The sequence below is a fragment of the Gavia stellata genome, chromosome 10 (assembly GCF_030936135.1).
Source record: "Gavia stellata isolate bGavSte3 chromosome 10, bGavSte3.hap2, whole genome shotgun sequence".
Lineage (NCBI taxonomy): Eukaryota > Metazoa > Chordata > Aves > Gaviiformes > Gaviidae > Gavia > Gavia stellata.
Genome location: NC_082603.1, coordinates 5,034,913 through 5,051,444, shown reverse-complemented (window position 1 = coordinate 5,051,444; position 16,532 = coordinate 5,034,913). Strand labels below are relative to the sequence as shown.

At 48.9% G+C, this 16,532-nt stretch overlaps 1 protein-coding gene across 1 annotated transcript in view; it reads right to left on the bottom strand.

The window, feature by feature from the left end:
- PAPPA2 (pappalysin 2) overlaps nt 1-16,532 on the bottom strand; it is a 93,191-nt gene that overhangs the window by 61,807 nt on the left and 14,852 nt on the right. The window contains exon 3 of the mRNA XM_059821593.1: nt 2,451-2,596. Within this exon, the coding sequence (XP_059677576.1) occupies nt 2,451-2,596 (146 nt within the window). The remainder of the gene's footprint in view (nt 1-2,450; nt 2,597-16,532) is intronic.

Here is a 16,532-nt window from a genome sequence, read left to right as displayed (position 1 = left end):
GGAAAATAATCTGGAGGAGAGCAATAGATCTGTGAGTCATCAGCATAGGAATGGCCACTTAATTTATGGTAGCCCAAAACAAGTGTAGGTGAAGAGAAGAGAATGAAAAAAACAAGTTTGCTGAAGACTCCCAAAAGGTGAGAACTCCAACAGGAAGGTGAGGAGGACCCTCTTGAAAGACACACTCAGAAACCATTCTTTCATGACCTCTAAGGAGTTCAAAGTCCAGATAGCAAATTAAAAAACATCTAGAGAAGAACTGATGGAGAACAATTTGGAAACAGTATGTTTAGTGAGCTTTGGGATGAGAGGAAGAGTTGAAATAGAAGAAGGGAAAGCAGTTGGGGAGAAAAAGTCTCACGGTACTTCTCTTGAAAACATCTAAGAAGGTCCAGTTCAGAGAGACAAAGAGCAAAATCTGACCAAGCCTCTGGAGCAAAGAGGCAGGTTAGCTTCTTGGAGAAGTTGAGTCAAACTCAAGGAACCAATTTGATTAAGTAGGAGAACCAAAGCAGGAGAGGGTCTGTACTTGTGTAGGGAAAAAAGTCAGTGTGGCATTTCAGGTCCATGGGAGCAGACAGCAGCACGGTGGGGAGCAGGGCCTGTGTGCTGACCTTAAAATATTAAGGTCAGGATAGACAGGAGATTAGCAACATTCAGTGCAAGGGAAGGAGCCTGTCTTCTTGGATACAGACCCCTCTCTTGTATAAAGACCTGTCTCCACCCGTGGTCATCGTTAGGTCCTTGAAGCTCGTGAATTTTTCTCAAACTACTGTTGACTCCTCCCAAGGTTTTCTGCACTCTTTCCTCACTGCTTTACCTTCACATCTACTCAGATTCTCCAGTAGCCTCATGCGAGAAGTTTTGTCAAAAGCCATATACTCATGACCTGCTCAGTCCCATGTTTCCTCTGCGCTGGACAGTAATATACATTGTGCATGGTACAAGACACTTGATGATGTGGTGGAGCCTACTGTTTACAGAGAACAGAGTCCACCACCTGCCCTCCCAAGCTCATTAACTCCAAAACCAAGGACGGTCTGGAATCAAAGTCTTCAGTCTGTGTCAGAGCCTCAAAGAAGTTCAGACCCAGCTTCATACTTCACAGCTCTGGCACCAGAGCCAAGACAACACCCCTTTTTCCCCTGAACCTCCATGCTAAAACCCTGGTCCAACATTTCCAGATGGTGCCACCTCTTGTGTCCCTGGCTGGACACAAACTCTGAGACTGGAGCTAAATGCAAGCTTTTGATGAAACCAGTCACCCTGATTACCCTTCCGTACAACTCCTTGCGAGCCATTGGGAGGGGCCTGAAGAGAACATGTGTGGCTGAAGCACTTGCCGTAGTAAGATGATTGTCAAGCTGAGCCTTGGAAGTGATTTCTGGAAGCTGAAGGAATAAATTTCATGGAGATTTGCCTTCCTCAACAAGCAACTGTAGCAATAGGCTATTGAAAAAACAGTCCTGAAACTCATTGAGGGAGGGAAGCTGGCAAAAAAGAACTTTAAAACAGGTCTTTAACAGCAGCGTAAAACTTAAGGGTTGAACATCACGCACTTGTAAAAGAGAAGGTCTAGGTCTGCTGTGCAGGTGTCAGGAGTAATTATTTCCAGTTACTTGTTGAGAAACACTTTAGATGTTTTGACTGCAAAGTGTAAAGGGCTTTGCCAGAAAACTCCGACATTGAAGAGGTGGAGGGAGAGGCAGGAAAAAGAGAGACAGCAGAAATAGGAGAAAACACACAATACATTTACATTCTAGGGAAGCAGTTGCTCTTTTGACTGTTTTGTAGCCTGCCAGGACTGATTACTTCAAGGGTCTGCCCTGAATTCACTGAAGTCAAAGAGAACCTTGCCTCCAGCAGGTAGTAAGCCAAGTTATAAAAACATGGTTTAATTTGATAGTCATCCTCACATTTGCAGCTGGATTCGGAAGTAGCCAGTGCTCACTGCCACACTCTGGAGCCACTCAAATCTGGAGTCTCAGCTCTGAAATCATTGACACTCCCAGTTTATCTGTTTGTCATTACGTGCTGCAAAGTGAAGTTCACCGTTTCCAGAATCCTGGAAGATAGACCTGGAAAGTCCCAGAGAAGCCAAATGCGAGTCTAAACCCCTCTCCAGAGTCTGCACTGATGGTGAACCTGCAGCTCTCCCCAAGCTCTCTCTCCCACCGTCTCACTGCTTTCACCATTAAAAGTTTCTCATAACAACCTGGAAGTCCCTTGTCAGGCTGTAACCCCACCACCTTATCCACACGGACACAGGGAACAAGCAGCTCCTTTCCTTACAGCAGCAGCTATTGGTACGCCCAAAGCCTGTTATCATGACCTTCTTATTAAACATCCTCAATGTTGAGCCAAGTCATGGCTGCCTCTTTTTGCCAAGTCAACCAAGAAAGAGGGAAACCAACAACCCTGAGACCCCACGAGTGGGGTAGATTACTTACCCAGGTGACTAAGGGCCTCTTTATCCCATGGCCAAGTGGCAGCACCAGCCAACTCTTCCCTCACTGAACTGGCAAAGTAAACATTGAGGAAGTGGGTGCTGTTCAATTGCAGTGCCTCCTTCAGTTCCTTCACGCTCATATACGCCCTGCAAGGACAAGAGAGAGGAGATAGTCAGCATAGGCTTCAACAGACCAAGGAGGAAGATCAGGAACCACCCATAGCTATCCTGGAAAGGGTGCAGCAGACCTGGAGGTGCCATCCTCAACCCTCCGAAACCAACAGTGTTCGGTAAAGCATGGCAAAATTCAGCCAGTTTCAACAGGATGTACCATGACTCTACTAATTCTGCTCTGTAAGGTGCAAGTTCTGCTAGTGAGGGGTTTGGGTGGGAGGCAGTCATGCAAATCTGATGAAGTTTTGCTGATTACAGTAGCTTTGTTGATGAGTTCTGCTCTTAGAGAAGGTTTTCCAACAACGGGGACAGAAGAGACGCCAGGGAATAGGATAAAAGGAGAAAAAATGGGAGGAGAAACAATGGGAGAAGAAAGGAAATGCAGAGGTTAGTCCTGCTAGGGAAAAGAGAAGGGGGTTTAGATGCATCAGAAAAGTGGAATTTGAGGAGGGGGAAAAAATGGGGTTTCCTCAGGGTGTGAGGAGAAAGAAAGGAATCCAGAACTCCAGCTGGTTCCAACAAGGGTTTTCAGGGCTTGTCCCTGATACAGGTCAGGGCAGGAATGGACATCAAACCTTATTCTTGGTTACAGAGAGGGTTTTCCAGCTGGGGCCAAGAAGTCTTCTCCAGCTTCTCTAGTCTGTCTGGAGAAGCTCACAACCATGGCCCTCCGCTCTATCCTTTTCCCCAGGACAACCAGTATGCCAGAGGTGGCAGTGCATGGCAAGAACAAAGGGTCCCTGCAGAGCACAGGCACATAACACATCAAGAAACATGCTACCTCACCCCCATCCCTGTGTATTGTGTAAGGAAGAGCATGAGCAAAAGGTATCTCAGAATTCACTCCAAGAAATCTCTCTTCCAGCTCTGCTCAAGAGACCATGGAGAAGAGTGCTGCCTGGGTCCCCCCAGCACTGAGCCAACAACAGGGCCCTTTTCACATGAATCTGTCTCTCTGCACATGATCTGAATCCTCTCTGGAAGGAGGTCTGGGATGTCTGCAGGAGCCGGGGCAGGGAAGCAGAGTAGCTCCCAAAATAAGCTTAATGGGTAGAGAGGGACATCTCTGGAGACAGATCCATCAAAGGACATGTTTAGTGGGGAAAGCCTGCTGACAACACTGCAGGCTGCCTCTCCTCACATCTCCAGCACTGGGAATAAAGAGTTGCAGGAGCAGAAAAAATACTGGAACGGGGATATCCAAGACATCCATTTCTAAAGGGCACAGGAAGGTAATGGACTGGGAGAAGTGGGTAGGCAATAGGCATTACAGCAGAGCAGTAACACCCATGGGTATGTCTGGGTGTCCACGAAATGATCCTCACAACGTGGCATGTCTCTCAGCGCTTGGAGGGAAAAAAAAAAAGCCAAACAGCAGTCAGGAAATTTAACGTTTCACTCTCCCCTCTGCATGGTTCTTTCTGCCCAGGTCAGAGGCCTGTATTGCATTCACCGGTACACCAACAGTCCCGGCGTCAATCTTTAGGAAGTTCATGTCCTCAGCTGTGTAAAACGATCAGGATCTAGCTTAATAATAACAATAATAATTCCAGTAATAATAGCAGTGGGATTGTAGGGCCATGGGCTGTACTGCAAATGCCAGATGATACTCTTAAATCAAATATTACCATTTCCACCATCAGTGCCATTAACCTCCTGGCCTGAGACAGCATTACGACAGGTAGCCCTAGAAGACATTGTCTCCAAGACTTATCTTTAAGTCCTCAATATCTGAGGACCCCGACCCATGGTTTGTGAAGCCATTAGTTTAAGAGATTCTAAGCCGGGAAAAAACTCATGGAAAAGCTTCAAATACATCACTGTGGAATGATGATGGAAACGCACCATTGTGGAAATATGTCATAAGAATGACTAAACCTGCAGCATAAGGCCAACAGAAACATTAAGGTGGTGGAAAGCATTTCACTTATTCCCATGCTTCCAGGAGCCATTGGCATCTTTGAGCTGCACAGAGAGATTATGAAGGGAATGCGAATTTTTTTTTTTTTTTAACACTGGACTAGCCATGAAGGCACACCAGCTATATTTGAACGAGCAGCTTCTGTAAAAGTGGTATCCATTAGTGCATCCCTCATCGCATTGAATTATGGAAGGAAGGACAAAAAGCTGAGCATGGGCTAAGGGGAAAAAGGCATGTTCTCATCCGAGATGTGAAGTGAGAAGGGAGACGAACGAAAGATGTGCAAATACACTGTTTGAGATGGCAAGATCCCTAGTCAACTTATTATACCAACAGACTTGTTTAGAAAGAGAGGGGTTGCTACAGCAAATGGAAGAGAAGGAGGAAAAAGTGAGAAAATAGAAGAACAGGATTCCAGAAGTAGACTAGAGCAGGATGGCATGTGGAGCAGAGCTCGGTAAACCCAAGGGCCACTTCCCTGGATCCGAAATAGCAGAAACTTTCAGAAGCCATTGCTGACTTGGGAGGTGTCAGATAATCAGGATCTGCTGACTACCTTTTCCCTACCAGTCAGCTTCAATAGGCCATCCAGGGCTGAAGACATCTCACCCACCTTCCCAGCGACAAAGCAGCTCTGAAACTTCAGTTACTTTAGAAAATCTTGGCTGGACTATATGGCAGCATTTAATGGCGAGATGAGATGACCAGCTTGTCTTCACCAGGCCCCAAGATCTCCCACCACAAAGCAGCATTCCCAGAACGCTTTCCCCGGCCACATCAGCTTGCGGAGAGAAAACTCTCCCAACCGGAAACGGCAAATTAGGAGAACATGATCTCTTCTCTGTGATGTCTCGCCTGAGCATCCCAGACACGCGCCACGCTGACGCCATCCCTTCAACCCAACCAAGACAGGAGCAGGCTGGGAGGAATAGATAGGGAGAAGAATAAATAAACCTGAAGGACATATTTGTGGCATGACTCGGAAGGAAGAGAAGCAAAAATTTCATAGAAATAGAGTGTAAGGAGGGGCAAGGGGGAGAGAAAGTCTCCTTCACGCACCAGAGCTGCTCGGGGGACACAGACTTAAAAATAATGTTGATTCCTGACCTATGATATCTTGGAAAAATAGCCCCAAACCCTTCCAGGCTGTCCAAATTCCGAGAGCTGACGTCAGCCCTATTCAGAGGGATATTCCCGACGCCCCTCTTCTGGAGACACGATGTTTTTCTGGCTGTCGCCTGCCGTTCCCTTGACACTAGCAGCATTTTTTTGTCAGCCCTTAATTATAAATAACTAATTTCCTCCATTGAGAGATTTGGATGGTTCAGGGCTATGTCAGGGGTAGAGGAAGCAGTTCCAGCACTGAGAGATGCTCAAATGAGTTGGATGGACAAGGGGAGGAAAGGACCCCGGTTTCACCCACCACGGCATGGAAAGCACAAACATCCTGCCGACGTCCCCAAAGACACGAGCAAGACCAGAACAACTCTAGAATGGGCAACTCCAATTCCCCTCAATCCACATTTCCCACTGGCATCCTTAGCTTAGACAAGGAGCATGTAACTGGCGTCTTCGCCTGTTGCTTACTGCCAAGGTTATGCTCTCCCTCTTCTTCAGCACTTCTGGGATTTTCCCCAGGGGGAAGGCAGAGCAGCCTTTGGTCTCCACAAACAGCATAAATGACAGCCCTCTCCTCTGCTCCCCACATAGCTTCCCAATGCCTACAAGACCCAAGTATTCCAAACTAGATGGTATTTACAGCAGGGTGGACACTGCAAGCCAACACAGAAACACAAGGAAGGCCAGAAAGGTACATGAAGGTACAGCTATCAGCTGAGAAGCAAAAAACCCAACCCCAGTAAATAGGGCAGAGATAGAAGAGAGACAGAGAAGGGTCATCAGATTTGCAAACTCAAAGCAAGTGTTTTTCCAAGAACATCCAAAACTCATTGGTGAGCAGCTAGCCAGATGGTAATACCACCTTGACTGGGGGAGTATTGGCACCCCTGGGAGAGCAGAGCTTGCAAGAAGAGTGTATGCAACAGAGAGAGATTAGGGACAGGAGGGCTATGGACTGCCATTATTAGAAATGAGCATGGGCATGAACATCATCTGAAATTATATTACTTGAGGGAACAAGTCCAGATATGACAGCCTCCCTCATGACAGGTGCTCACCCGTAATACCATTGACTTAAAGTTCTGCTGAATGACACCAGCTGACAATCTGACTCTAAGGCAGGCTTAGGCACCACACTGCATACTGTTTTACTTGTGAGACTCACGGTTGGCAGAAAGCAAGATGGGGAAGAAGCAGCACGGTGGAGCCACACTGATGCTTGTGTGGTTCTAGCGCTGGGTCAGAAGCACGTGGCTCTGCATGGGACATAATGACATGCTGTCTTTGTGCGACATTTCTTGCTATCAAAAAAAGGAAAGGAAGATGAAGTCCAGCAGCTTCGGTGACTGTGTCACCATAGAATAGTGGAATCAGAGACTCATAACTGCGGATGGAGAGGATCTCCACAGGTCATCTAATCCCTTGTTCAAAACAGGTCTGATTAAATCAGGTTGCTCTAAGCCATGTCCAGCTGAGGCCTGAACAGCTGCAATGACAGAGGTTTCCCAACCTCTCTTGGCAACTTATTCTAGTATTTAACCACTCTCATGGTAAAAAAAATTCCTAATGTCTACTGCAAGTTTCTCATGTTCCAAATTGTGTCCATTGCTTTCTGTCCTTTGTCTTTTCAGAGTCCCACTCATATCAAAGGGGGAAGCCACCAAATGACTATAGCTTTGCATGGGAAACTATTACACTGCACTAAACCTTACCACACTAAGGTCTAAAGACCCAAAGCTTCCTTTCTGAGCAGGTGAAAAAATCATGCTCCATCCACAATCCCTGGAGAACTCTCACATCCCTTTCTCATGCTTTTCCTTGGGCAATTTGGTCCTAACCCATGGGGGAAACAGCATCTTTCTGCTCATGGTTGTAAGTCAGGCTCTGGTCTGGCTTAGTCAAAGGAGAAGACATACTCTGGAGAGACAGAACTGTTGCTGCTTTTCCAGGCAGCAATTTCTGGCAGCAACAACAGGACCACTGCTGGTGCACAGGTGGGAGAGAGAGAGGATCTGCTAATCTATGGGGCAGCAGAATGGACAATCAAGCTGTAACACAAGCCTGATGTGGTTTAAGGTGGGAGAAGAGGAGCAAATGTGGCACTTTTTAGTGACAGCCATATCATAACAGGAATTCTTCAGGCCACGAAAACGGCCATTACCACTGAAAGGCAAAAGATGGCATTTCTGAATGAAAAGCAAGGCCGGCATGTACCCCATGCAGTACCATAAATCAAACTGAATTCTCTGGGTACTGCAAAGGATGCAGTGTGTAATGCCACAGGAATTCCACTGCAATTCAAAAATAGGAGTCTTTTCCCTGTAGACATTTCAGAGGGGATGTGGGAGTGGGGTTGGGTGGAAGCTGTCCAAGTGCCCTCCATGGACAGCTGGAAAATACTTGAGACCCAGCCAGCTCCAGCTAACCATACAGCCTAATGAAGTCACAGGGGATTCCTGGCTCTGCTTTCATGTCCTTCACCCACCACAAGGAAATTCCTCTTCCTACACCCCCTAAGCAGGGAGGGTCCCTTTTTCCCCAAACTTCTGCTTGGCAAACGAGGAATCCCTCAGACTTCCCAGGAACGAGCACCAGCCTGCCAATAACATTTCTGGTGTGCAGACAACACGTTCCCCCAAGGCTGCAAAGGGTTAACGCAACACACAGCAACCTTGCTTCTGAGGCAGCAGCCACATGCTCAAGAGCCACAACTCAATCCATGAAGACAGGTGCTGGATCAAGTGGCACGAATATTTTCAGAGAGCAGACTCTCTAAACTCTCCATATCATCAGTGAAGAGAGAGACTCCTCCAGATGGTGAGCCAAAGTAAACATCATCCAATTCATCCCACCAAAGGGCTTCTCTCCGTGGTGACTCTTTAGGCAGGGTCTAAAAAGATAATCCTCCAGACTTGGGCGCTCTGTTTGCATACAAGAATCCTCTTTGCTAGAATTTGTGACCCCTCATCCCTGTTCCATCACATGAACTCCCAGGTGATGCTCAGCCTTGCCTCCCTTCTGCCCTGCCACAGGCAGACAAAGCCCACTCCACAACACAAAGAGGACACAGTACCATCTTGGCACAGCACACGAGCCAAGATGGGTTACTTGGTCTGCCTCCAGTCTAGACTGATGGTGGTTCTCGTAACTGCAGCTGCATCACACTCTGGGTATACCTGCCCTGAAATTTCTGGAGTTAATGCAGGTGGGGGGATGCTGTATTTTTAGGCAAAAGCTTAAGTCCTTCTGTACTTGTTAAGACTACTTGCATCCCCATGACTATAGTCTAGGAACTCTGACTGCAGCCTAGCACAATGCTGGTATGCCACAAACATCATTGCCAGCATCATGACAACTCGACAAGGCAGCAACATCCAAATGACTGTCATCTGGATGGGCTTTGGTAACACAGCCAGATACAAAACACATGCAAGAGGTGAAGGGAAGGCTGAGGAACAGCCAGACATTCTGCTGGGATCACGGGAGGCACGACACTGCTGGAAAAAAATCCTCTGTAGTCTTCAGGAGTCTCTCATCAGCTTCACTGGGTGTTGGACTCCAGCCAAAGAGCATTTGGGCATGAGGGCATCACACACTGCTTGGACATGCCTGGAAAAACCCACCTCTGAGGCACTGACAGCATGAGTAGAACAGCAGCCTAGGAAGCAGCCATCACTAGCAGCACCACTTAAGAAACAGTTTAAAATTTACATGAGTGGCTCAGTATCAGGATGTCAAAGAGGGTGACAGGGCAACACACTCCTACGTGAGGGCCTTCGAGATCAGAGGTTTCCCTTATGCATGAGCAATTCCTGTTGGATTCAGAGGTAACCCTCAATCTCCATGTGGGAGGTGGATTTGGCTTTGGGACTGAAGTAGTAGCAGATGCTGCGGGGTCAGAGAGTTGCACTGGCAAAGCTGCAAACAGAGTCAAAAAGACAAGTTGTGGTTCAAGGCTGTGACCCTTCCATATAGATTTACTGGGGAAAGGGACCAAGAAGGCTGCAGATCACTAGCACACAGCAGGCAAGCTCCCAGTTACATCAGATGGTGGTACGCAACTTCTTGAGGTCAGATTTGGAAAAGAAAGACAATAACATTAGTGTTAGACCAGAAAGCCCTGCAAGGCATTTTGCTCTGAGATAGGCTGAAGAATGAGTGCTTTTAACAATGGCGTGGCCCAGCTATTCCTGGAAGCGTTTGCTAAAAAGTTATTCACTAAATCATCACTGAACCAGCCAAAGACAATGCTATTTTAGACCTGGTTTTGGTAAGCAGCGTAGAAATTATGGAAGAGCTGATGAGAGAAAGAAAACTTGGCCTGAACTAACGAGCTGATTCAGATTAACTTAAATGGAGGGATGAACACAGGTCTTGAACTAAGACTTGAAAACCAGGACCAACCAGCAGACACCGCTGCATCCGAGATGCTGGGGAGGACGGGGTGAAATGGGAATTCCCTGAAATCAGGCTGACTCCAGTGAATCAAAAAGCGAAAGATCCTTTTACAAATAAAAAGGGCAAAAGAAGGAGCAGATCTGCTGAGCAGGGAAAGTAGAGCTGAAGCTCAGTGTAATTGAGGTGCATCCCTGGACAAAATGAATGTATGGTCTCTACCTTGATTCAGGATTGTGAGGCAGAATTCCAGCTCCCTTCCAGTGGGGTACAACAAGATTAAAGGCACGATGCTGGAGCAGAACTCAAGATAAAAGGAAAAAAAAAAAAGGTGAGAGGTGGCAGCAGTTGGATGGGGTCTGAAGTGCCATTTGGATGGGGTGGGAGGGAAGAGGAACCACTGGGGAGGTGGCAGCAAGTCCCAACTCTGAAAGGGGAAGGATGTAGGGATGCAGAACAAAGGGCAAAAAGCAGAGGGGAAGAGCGCAGAAATAGAAATGTTCATAGATAAACAAAACTCAGTAGATGTAATACATTTGCAGCAGGAGTCTGGGGAAATGCCACCCCAAATCCAGAAGGACTGACCACAGGACATATGACTGGAGAACAGCTAATATGATACATGCAGTGATGTCTGCAGGGGTGAACAGAGATCATAACGAGACAGGCTGATCCAGTTGTCCTCTCTCTGACAGACCTTAAAAACACCTGCAAATTTCAGCAAACTTTCAGGTGTAAAGGTCTCCATGTTATTACTTTCACCCTCCTACCCCATCTTTCAAAAAGCTTTAAGGCTGGTTGCACATGGCACACTGGTACTTATGTTTTGGGGGTTGAACCGAGGATGGTCTCCCACTTGTGTTGAATACATGAGGATACACCTCAGGAGAGGTTTACCCCCAGCTGTGCTCTCACAGCATGGTGGGCACCCTCAGGACACCCATGCCAATGGGTGCACACCCCCTAGGAGATCTTCCGACCTCCCCTTCCAACGCTGTCTTCAGATACAGCCTTCTCTTATGGCTTCTTGCTGGAGGCTTTGCCAAATTTGAGGCTTCTCTGGAGGATGCTAAAGCATCTGCATCATCAGTCCCCAGCCCCTGGGATTTCTGACCAGCACTGCAGGAGTGGGGAGTTCCCTCTACTGCTCCTCCGAAGGGACAGGGATGTTCAGTGGCTCTTCCTTCAGCACAGATTAATCACGTGTGCATCAGATGCTTGGAACATTGAAAAACACTGGTTTCGTGATGTTCACGCCTTCAGGACAAGGCTGGCTTGCTGCCTCACTCAGCTACTAGCTGTCATGCATTATGATGGACACCACGGCCTGTCTGAGGGCCTCTTGGGATGGCTTTGCTGGGAATTCCAGCGCATCTCCATGTGCCTGTGTAGTTTTTCTGGCTACAACTGAGGTACCACGAGCCCTAGGACATCTTAGGAAGACATAAGGTTTTTGAGAACCCCTCATTTGGACCCAGTCAAATTTGTCCAAGTTGCATTTCAGTTTCCAAAAAAACCTCTGATGATTGTGGCTACTTGAGACCCATAGTCTCTCCTGAGCTCCTGGAGAAGTCAGTACTGCACTGCTGAAAGCACCAAGACCAACCACCAATGATCCCAAACAGTCAAGTGGTCCTGGTGCCTGACACTGAAGCCATTACATTATGATTCCCAGGAGAAAGTCCCACCACACTTTCTCTAGGGATAGATGTCTACACTCTCCCCAGGGACAGGTACCCACACATTTCCCTTCAGCTGCCTCTAATTAAATTCCCTTAAGAAGGGGGGGGGGGCAACTGACCACATTGCCTCCTCCATTCTCATCACAAATACCATCCAACATCACCACGTTGCTGGAGGGAAAGGGGCATCTTTTCACAGGGGCGTCATGGAGGAGGCATCTAGACATGGCCCCATAGCACAGACATCATCCCCCAGCAAGAAGGGGCTCGGAGAGGTGGCAGGGCAGCAGGAAGAGGAGCGCTGGGTCAGGATCAGGCACACACAATGGGGAGATCCAGGGCTGCGAGAGGGAGCTGAGGGCTGGGGTGAAGCTGATTGAAGGAGGCATGAAGGGAGACAAACAAGGGAACTGTGGCCTCTGGCTCGGCAGGGACTACCTGACCTCTCCTCCAAGGGGGCACGGCAGCTTTCGGCTGACGCCAGCAGCCAGCCCGCGTCCTTACAGTTGTTGCTGTCTGCAGAGACAGTAAGCAGCAAAGCCCTAATCAGAAAGGACAGCTGGATCGCAAAGCTCTCTCCTGTGCCTCTCTGCCAAGCCAAGACGTGGGAGCCGGTGCTGGGACCCCTTTCTCCTGCACTGCTGTTCCCCCATCCTTGGTGAGTCCCCTGAAAACTGGCGGCTGCCCCCAGAGGGTACAACAGCCACAGCGATGGGTCCCAGCCTTTTGGGTCCTTTGAGGCGGACCTGCCAGAGCTGTAACCCTCCATCACTAGTGCTCAGCAGGGACACGCAGCGTCTCTGCTCTGCACTACATTTTAGGACTGGCACAGCTCTCACTTCCCACACACGGGAAGAGCCACCAGCAATGCTGCGGTGGGGACATCTACTCTTCCCAGCCCTTCTCCCCCACACTGTCAAGCCCCTGGTCACCAGCCATCCATCTCTTGAGCTACTTCTCACCCCGAGGCAACCTGCAGGGATCCCCCGCAGCCCTACCACATTCATACCCCCACAGCCTGCTTTGGGGTCCACCACAACACCAGCAGCCCCAAAGGGCTTCCTTCCAAGGGCAGAGAGACAAAGACCTCATCTTTGCAAGGTCATCTTCCCTCATACAACCTCAGAGGTTTAACATCCCTGTATAATTCAACACGGAAAACCCTGCGCCACCAAGAACAGACCCACAAATTCAGCATTTCTTACAGCACTTCAGCCCTAAAGCATGATTTAGTTCTGCCAAACAACCAGAGCCTGTAGGCACTTGAAAGTTAATACAAAATAAGCCAAAGGTTTCCCAAAAAGCTCCCGCAGGAGGCTGGCTTTGAGCTTGTGTTAGCGCTACTGATTCAGCTCATGAACCTTCCTTTTTACCCCCTCAGGGAGGACAAATCCATGCAAGTCCCATAAACTTCCTGGCTTATGTGACAGTTCTTGTGTTGCTTAAGCATAATGGGCCATCAACTTTCCCCTGGGATAAATTTGTCCTAGCAATCTGCATTTTAGTGCTCTACATCTTGGGGGAGTTGATAGCATTTGGGGTTTATTTTAATGGGAGTTCGTAGCCATGATCAATTGTAAAAGCTCTATTTCCACGGAAATGGGTATTTAATAGATTTTTGAAAATGGTGGTTATTGACCCAATGGGCCTTAATGGCTTAAAAACCATCTGATTGTAGTATGCAAGAGTAAATGCATATGATTTTTCAAATGCATACTGGAATAGGTAGTAAAAACCCTTCTAAATTGCAGGGACCTGGTCAATAGGGAGTTTACATTTGCTTGTTTGGCCTTTCTATTTCTATCAGAGTGAATCATGGCCATCTCTTCCTCAGAGAGGCTTACCATTCCCTCACGGGTGAGATCATCTTAAAACATGCGACCCATCTGAGACCCATCAAGGTACGGGGATGTCTTTCATTAGACCAGGCGGCGATGCCGTCAGGCTTTCAGGGCGGCCGGGCTCCCAGCTGCTCTCATGGTGGGAGCAGAGGACACAGGGACCATCTCTCAGCCTCCGTGGACCATGCACGCCCGTTGCTCCCAGGGAGAGCTGCCTGGGAGCTGAAAAGCCACAAGTGCCTCAGACCCTTGAGTTTAAACTCAACCTACAGTTGACGATCCTACAGTGAAATTCCCAGGCAGAAATCTTGGTTTATCTGGTGGGGGTTAACACATACCAAAAACATCAATAGGAGTGAACTCCAAAGGAATGTACTAATTACTAAGAAGTAATCCTGGAAGCAACGAACAGACTAAACCCTGGTATTTATTTTACGGTGTCTGTGAGCACTGATTGAAGGCTTGTGTTTAGGGTTATCACCCCCACCAGCTCTCCAAGGTCTACAAAGGCTCAGCACAGGCTGCAGTTACTCCCCACCTTCGCCCATCACAGGGGCAGTTCCCCTCTCCTGTCTGCCTTTTTCATGAGCCTGCAGGAACACAGATGCCCAAGGTTTTTATCTGTTTGAAGCCAGCCTGTGGGTTCAGCCATTGCAAAGAGGAGATCCCAAGCCAGGACAGCAAGGTGGGGAATGTATCACTTGTGTAGAATAAGCCAGACAAAAAACAAGGACCTGAAAACTCCCAAATTTCAAAGGGGCATCTGTCCTTCTGCTTCCTCTTACCTTCCCCTTCCAAAACCTGACAAAGTAGGAATTAGAGAGTTCAGACCCACAGCCTGTTGCTTCTCCTCATCAGTGGAATACACGAAGGAGACAAATATTGCAGGTCACCGCCTGCTTCCACCCCAGTAAGGTGGCTCCCACTGCCATCCCCAGGTAGGTCCATACCGCAGGGTCCCACCTGCTTGCGGCAACACTCACCTCCATCCCCTGAACCCCAAGAGCACGCCAGGAAGGAGCAATGCTGCTGGCCAAGCGCAGACTCTGGGTGCAAACCCCAAGGCTTGTGCACGCCTGGGTGATAGGACCCTCTTGGGTTGGGCTTTTCACCTGCGCCCAGCACCGACCCCTCACTCTTGGCAGGCATGAAGGAGGCTCAGATCATCACAGTGGCCTCCGAAAACACATCGGCGTTCCCCCGGAGCATGTGCCTGGCCATCTGCGAGAGCACTGACCTAACAGCATAGCTAGCAAGTCAGGAAGCTACTGCACATCTACAGGGGCTGTAAGAAGAAGGGAGCTGTCATCATGAGACACCATCCCTGAAAACAGGGAAACGGCAGCGGCTGGGGGGAGTTAATCGGAAGAATTTAGAAGAAACAGACCTAAAGATCCAGTTTTGAACCATTTAGGGGAAGGAAGGGAGCCCTCCCAGGGAGAAAGGCAGCGAAGCAGCAGCTTGGGGACAGAGGGGAGCCCAGCATTGCTCTGGGTGGCCGGGCTCCAAAGCCCAGAGCAGGCAGCATCCCGGCTCCGATGCACACCGACACGCTTCGGAGAGGCTCGCTATCCACCGCGCAGGGTGAGCGCTCGCCTTCTTTTGACAGTGTTGATGCTGGCTGGCGAGACGCTGGCGTCGTACAGAACGCGTGTGAGAGAGCACAAGCGAGAAGTGCCGGGGGAAATGGAGAAATATATTTGCAGCCCCTTGCGGTTTTACGAGGCAGAACTCAACAGTGGCAAGTTATTCTACAGCAGGCTCCAAGCTAAACAAAGCCAGGTATGGTTTACTTTCTGCCTGGATTGTTTGTTTCAAAGCAAAATAAAACACCTCCCCAGCCAGGGCCAAGTCTTACAGCACGTTGTGCCTGTCTAACATTGCACAGATAAGCCCTGTCCCACCTAACCCACAAGAGCAGATCTGTAAATCAGCTTTCTCTTACTTTTTGCCTGTGGCAAAAACACGAAGCAACATTCCAGGTTTAGGGAGGTCTTAAGGTCTCTGCAAACAAGGCAGTGTCCCCAAGAGCCTGAATTTCACCGCCAATTTTTATAACGCAGTTCACGATCTGCCGAGGGAAGGCAGAGGGGATAACACGGGTGGGTGCAACGCTCCTGGTCTCCCCCAGCACCGCGTGGGCTTCACGTGGCTGAGCAGAGTCTCAGGGCCAGGAGGCTCAGCAAAGCACTCCAGACAAAGGGGAGAGCATAAGTGAGAGCATTTTTTTTTTGCCTTGCATTTAGCCAGGACTGAGCACCTTTACCTCCTTTCATTAAAGGCCTCTCTTCCCCGCCCAGGGGCTAGGAGGCAGGAGGCCAGAGATCCAGCGTCAATGGCAGTGCCTCGTTGCTGCACGACTGGGGAGCAAGATGTCCAAGACTTCCGTGCCTCAGTTTCCCCAGCTGAAGAGCTGGGATTACCCTTACCCACAGCACGGGCAGGTATTTGCAAACATCTTAGAAGACATGATCTTTGCTGTGTGGGGTTTTCAAAGGAGCTTAGGGAAGTTAAGCACCCACATCCCACTGCTGTTCAACGGAAAGCAAGTGTCCAGCTTTTCTCCAGGTGCCTCCTCCTTTCCCACCCATCTCCCACAGCATCCTCCTTCGTAGGACAGATCTCAGAAAGCTGGTGGGAAAGAGGGAGAGCTGTGGACTGGATGAGCATGGTGAAGATGACCCTACAGCACAGGGGCCAGCAAGAATGTGCCACGCTACTGCCTAAAGCCTGTCTCCAGCCAAAGAGCTGGGACTGACGCACATCACCACCAGCACCATCTTCAGCGCCAGGTCTCGGGAGGCAGAGTGCCTGTGGAGCTCTGAGCTACGACCAGCCGAGGCTGGAGAGAAACATGGACTAACTCATAGCAGGAAGCAGCTCAGTCCCCTCCTGAAAGAAGGCATGGCTGGTGCAGAGGGGCCAGACCACAAACTGGTTTCTGCAAGGAT